This window comes from Lepidothrix coronata, unplaced genomic scaffold (genome assembly GCF_001604755.1).
Source record: "Lepidothrix coronata isolate B3197 unplaced genomic scaffold, Lepidothrix_coronata-1.0 Scaffold442, whole genome shotgun sequence".
Classification (NCBI taxonomy): Eukaryota; Metazoa; Chordata; class Aves; order Passeriformes; family Pipridae; genus Lepidothrix; species Lepidothrix coronata.
Window position 1 is genome coordinate 29,877 of NW_016690622.1, and position 4,420 is coordinate 34,296.

General features: G+C 69.0%; 1 protein-coding gene across 1 annotated transcript; it reads right to left on the reverse strand.

Moving 5' to 3' along the window:
- Window positions 1–6: 6 nt before the first annotated feature.
- Window positions 7–4,330, reverse strand: MEN1 (menin 1). The gene is made up of 9 exons (XM_017839628.1): window positions 3,637–4,330; window positions 3,032–3,240; window positions 2,490–2,618; window positions 2,360–2,400; window positions 2,177–2,264; window positions 1,964–2,100; window positions 1,482–1,596; window positions 858–1,022; window positions 7–690 (listed from the first exon to the last, which is right to left on the reverse strand). The coding sequence occupies exons 1-9, from the start codon at window positions 4,076–4,078 to the stop codon at window positions 247–249; spliced, it is 1,770 nt and encodes a 589-aa protein (XP_017695117.1). The 5' UTR covers window positions 4,079–4,330; the 3' UTR covers window positions 7–246.
- Window positions 4,331–4,420: the final 90 nt, after the last annotated feature.

Here is a 4,420-nt window from a genome sequence, read left to right on the forward strand (position 1 = left end):
TTTTTGGGTCCCCCACAAGCCCTTTTGCGGTGTCCTGAGGAAGGGGAGGAGGGACTGGACAGGACTTGGGGTCTCAGAGGTGGGCTCCTGTTTCAGGCACAGTGGGGTGATTCAGGACCGGGTTTTTGGGTCCCCCCCCAGGATTTTCGGGCCCCCTACGATCCTTTGCAGGGTCTCCTGAGGAAGGGCAGGGGGTGGGTGTTGGGGACAGGTTTTTGGGTTCCCCCGCTGGGATTTCGGGGTCCCCTAGGAGCCCTTGCGGGGTCTCTTGAGGAAGGGTAGGGGGTAGGCGCCGGGGGGGGCGCGGGGGCGGCGCGGCTGCACCTGGGACTGCGCCGTGAGCTGCAGTTTGATGGCACTCGAGTTCACTTTGGCCGCGCGGAGCAGCTCCTTCATCCCGCGCATCTTCTGCGAGCGGAAGCGCAGCACCGGCCCCGGGGGGGGCGCGGGGGGCGGCCCGGGGGGCGCGGGGGCCGGCGGGGCCGCGGGGGGAGCGGGCGGCGTCTCCTCGGGCCGGGGGGCGCGGGGGGGAGGCCGGCGCTCCCCCCCTTTCTTGGGGGTCGGCGGCTCCTCGGGCTTGGACTCGCGGCGGGGGCCGCGGCGTCGGCAGTCCCGGGGGTCCTCGGGGCCCCCCAGCTCCGCCTCAGGGGGGGCCGGGTCCTCCGACAGCAGCGTCACCTGCTGCCGCACCTGGGGGGCCATGGGGGGACAGATGGGGGCTCAGAGGGTCCTGAAGGTTATCGGGGGGACCCTGGAGACCCCCCAGAGGTAATTGGGAACCCCCAGGAGGACATGAGGAAGCCCAGAGCCCACCCAAGAGCCCCCAAACACCCTCGGGATCCCCCCAAAGCCCTCACCTGGCCATCGAAGCGGCCGAGGGACTGGACGAGGAAGGTGGCCCAGCCCACGTGCAGCACCGGGGTGGGGCTCCCCTCCTCCCACCGGCAGATCCCGTCGTAGAACCGCAGCAGGTGAGCGAAGCACTCGGGGTCCTGCAGCGCCGGGAGCCCCCCGGGGGCCCCCTGCAGAGCACAGAGTCAGGGGGGACTCCCAAGGAGGGAAGGACCCCACAAATGGGGACAGGGCCACCCCTGCCCTGGCACCACCAAACATGGCACATCAGGGACACTCCAACCGGGACCCACAAATTCGGCTCCCCCAGATGTGGGGTAACCCCTGGGCTCCCCAGTCCAGACTCCCTGAGGCACCCCCAGATGTGGGGCTCCCTCTTGGACCTCCTGAATGGGGAGCCCTAGGTATGGGACAACACCTGGGGCACCCCAATAGGGACCCCCCAAATGTGAGGCACCCCCAGCTGTGGGACACTCGCCTGGACACCCTAAACAGGGACCTCTGAACATGGGGCACCCCACAAACACCCCAAAATGCACCCCCCCATGTACCAAACACAGCAGGGACACCCACCCTGGACAGGGCCCCCCCCGCCCTACCCAGGGTACCCCCAAACCCGGGGGTCCCACCTCAGCCCCCGGGGGGGGCTCGGCCGCCGCCTCCTTGAGCAGGTTGGGGATGACGTCGTTGGCCACGTCGAAGAATTCCTTGTAGATCTCCTCGTCCTCCCGGCAGTAGTTGTAGCTGGGGGGGCACAGGGGGGCTTGAGAGGCTGCCCCATGGTGGTGGGGGGCACACAGGGCTTGAGGGGCTGCCCCACAGCCATGGGCAGGGCTGGGGACCCCTAAAAGGGTCACAGAGCCTGCAGAGGGTGGGGGAACCCCCGAGAGCCAGGCCCTGGGCAGGGCCCCCCCCCTTTCCTGGCCTCGGAGGTGCCTGTGGGGGCCCCAGGACACCCCACAGACATAGGGGGAATATGGACCCCTAAGAGCCCCCCTGCCCTGCCCCCACCCCCCCAAGCCTCACAGGAGGAGGGAGCCCCCCCAGCCCGGCCCACAGTGAGGGCTGGACCCCCAGGGGTCCCCCCAAGGCCCCCCAGCCCCCCGCTCACTCCTGGATGACGGTGGCCGTGTCAGCCCAGGCCTGCAGGGCCTCCTTGACGTTCTTGTTGCGGCAGTGGAACCCCGCCAGGTACAGGTAGGGGTAGATGTGCTCGTTGTTGTAGTGGGTGCGGGCGGACTGGATGCCCTGAGGGCGATGGGGGGAGGTCAGTGCCCACCCGGGCTCACTCCTGGGCTCCACACAACCCCCCACCCTGGCTCACCTGGTGGTACAGGGTGAGGGGGTCAGGTCTGCCCGGGGTCGGCTCCAGCTCCTCCAGGTCCGCCAGGTTCCCCAGGGCCATGGGGTACCTGTGGGGCAGGTGGGGGGCCGCCCCACAGCGGGTTGGGGGGGCCCCACGGCAGGCTGGGGGGCAGCCCCAAGGCAGGTCGGGGGTCCCTCTCACCTGTCCAGGTGCCCCATGTCGTAAAGCAACCAGAGCAGGCGCTGCAGAGGACAGGGAGGTGTGAGAGGGGACACCCGCCCCACACCCACTGCAGCAGCTCCAGGCTGTCCCTGTGCCCCCCCTGCCCCACCTGCTGCAGCTGCAGCAGCTCCAGGCTGTCGGTGTGGCCGTCGATGGACGGGTTGATGGCACAGACCATAAACGCCACCTCCATGTGCCTCGTGCAGCGCAGGTATGAACCCTTCAGGTACAGCCAGCTCTGGGCAGGGGACACAGGAGACATGGGGGACACGGGCGACACAGGGACACCTCCACCTGTGCCCCCCACCCAGGAACGAACCCTTCAGGTACAGCCAGCTCTGGGGGACATGGGGGGCACAGTGACACAGGTGACATGAGGGGCACAGGGTCACATCCACCTGTGCCTCCCCACACCCCCCACCCCTGTGCTGGGGGCACCATCTGTCCCCAGAGCTCCTCAGCATCCCCACCTGCCCTGGGGACTCCCCTGTCCACCCCCATCCTCAGACCCCACAATCCCCTGGGTCTCCTCTGTCCCCATAGATCCCCCCGGTCCCTGTCCTTATACCCCTGTCCCCCATTCCTCCCTTCCTGTCCCCCATACCCTCTCAGCCCCCCGTGTGTCCCCTCCCTCCCCGTGCCCCCCCGTACCCTCTCTGCCACCCCGGCCTGCACGGGCTGTCCCCTCCTGTCCTCGTTGCCCTTCCCGTGCCAGGTGACCTCGGCGGTCTGGGCCCCTCCGGCCCCGAAGGCCACCCAGGCGTGGTCCTCGCTCAGCGCCAGGTGCACGTCCGGCAGCCCCAGCACCTGGCAGGCCCCGACCACGGCAAAGGCCACCCCTGAGCTGTCCAGCTTCGTACCTGGGGGACACACAGGGGCTCGGGGGGGCTGGGACACCCCCAGAGAGCCCCCCAGCACTTGGCAGGCCCCAGCCATGGCCCCAGGAGGTGCCCAGCTTCGTCCCTGGGGGGGCACAGGGAGGATCAGGGACCCCCCAGCTCCCCTCACGGGTGATGAAGCTGAAGAGGGACTGGATGTGTGGGGGGCCCTTGAAGCAGGAGCGGCTGAGGCTGTTCCAGGTGTCACCCCAGGACCCTGTGTGACCCCCCAGCACCCCCTCAGCCCCCCATACCAGTGATGAAGCTGAAGAGGGACTGGATGTGGGCCCTGTCCTTGAAGCAGGAGCGGCTGAGGCTGTTCCAGGTGTCACCCCAGGACCCCGTGTGACCCCCCAGCACGCCCTCAGCCCCCCATACCAGTGATGAAGCTGAAGAGGGACTGGATGTGGGCCCTGTCCTTGAAGTAGGAGCGGCTGAGGCTGTTCCAGATGACATCGGACACCTTGCGCACGAGCTCCCGGGAGGAGCAGCCGTCGGGCCGGGGGTACAGGGACAGGTCCACGGCCCCCCGGATCTGGGCCGTGAACCGGGCGTAGAGCGCGGCCACGATGGACAGCTCGGCCACCGGGAAGTACAGGCGGGTCTGGGGGTCCGGCCCCGGGCGGGACTCAAAGGTGACCCCGGGGACGTTGGTGGGTAGGACGCGGTTCACGGCCAGGAAGTGCTCGACGAATCCCAGGACCAGCGAGAGCAGCACCAGGTCGGGCTCGGGCTGGCGCAGCTCGGCCTCGAACAGCCGGATCACGGCGGCCACGGAGCGGAGCGGGAACAGCGCCTTCTGCCACGGCTTCAGCCCCATCCTGGGGCCTGGAGGGGGAATGGGGATTTATGGGGCTTACAGGGTGGTTTAGGGTGTCGCAGGGTTCAGGGGCTCAGCCCCACCACGGTGGGCACAGAGCAGGGACGGAGCTTTCTGCCATGGCTTCAGCACCGTGGTGGGGCCTGGGGAGGAATGGGAGGGGTCAGAGGGACAAAAAATGGGGAGCCCAGGGGGTTCGAGGGGTCACAGCACCTCCTCCAGAGCTTGAGGCCCAGAGCGGGTACGGGGGGGCAAAGGCGGGGTCACAGAGGGGGCTGGGGGGTCAGGGGGAACAGGGGGAACAGCAGCTTCTGGCCGAGCCCATGGAGGGGGCTGGGGGGT

Excerpts from the sequence above, each read along its gene's own strand:
- MEN1 (XM_017839628.1), bottom strand. The coding sequence starts at position 4,078 with ATGGGGCTGAAGCCGTGGCAGAAGGCGCTGTTCCCGCTCCGCTCCGTG. Across the intron at positions 2,265-2,359 it reads GACATGGGGCACCTGGACAG|GTACCCCATGGCCCTGGGGA; the intron begins GTGAGAGGGACC and ends CCTGCCCCACAG. Across the intron at positions 1,597-1,963 it reads ACGGCCACCGTCATCCAGGA|CTACAACTACTGCCGGGAGG; the intron begins GTGAGCGGGGGG and ends GTGCCCCCCCAG.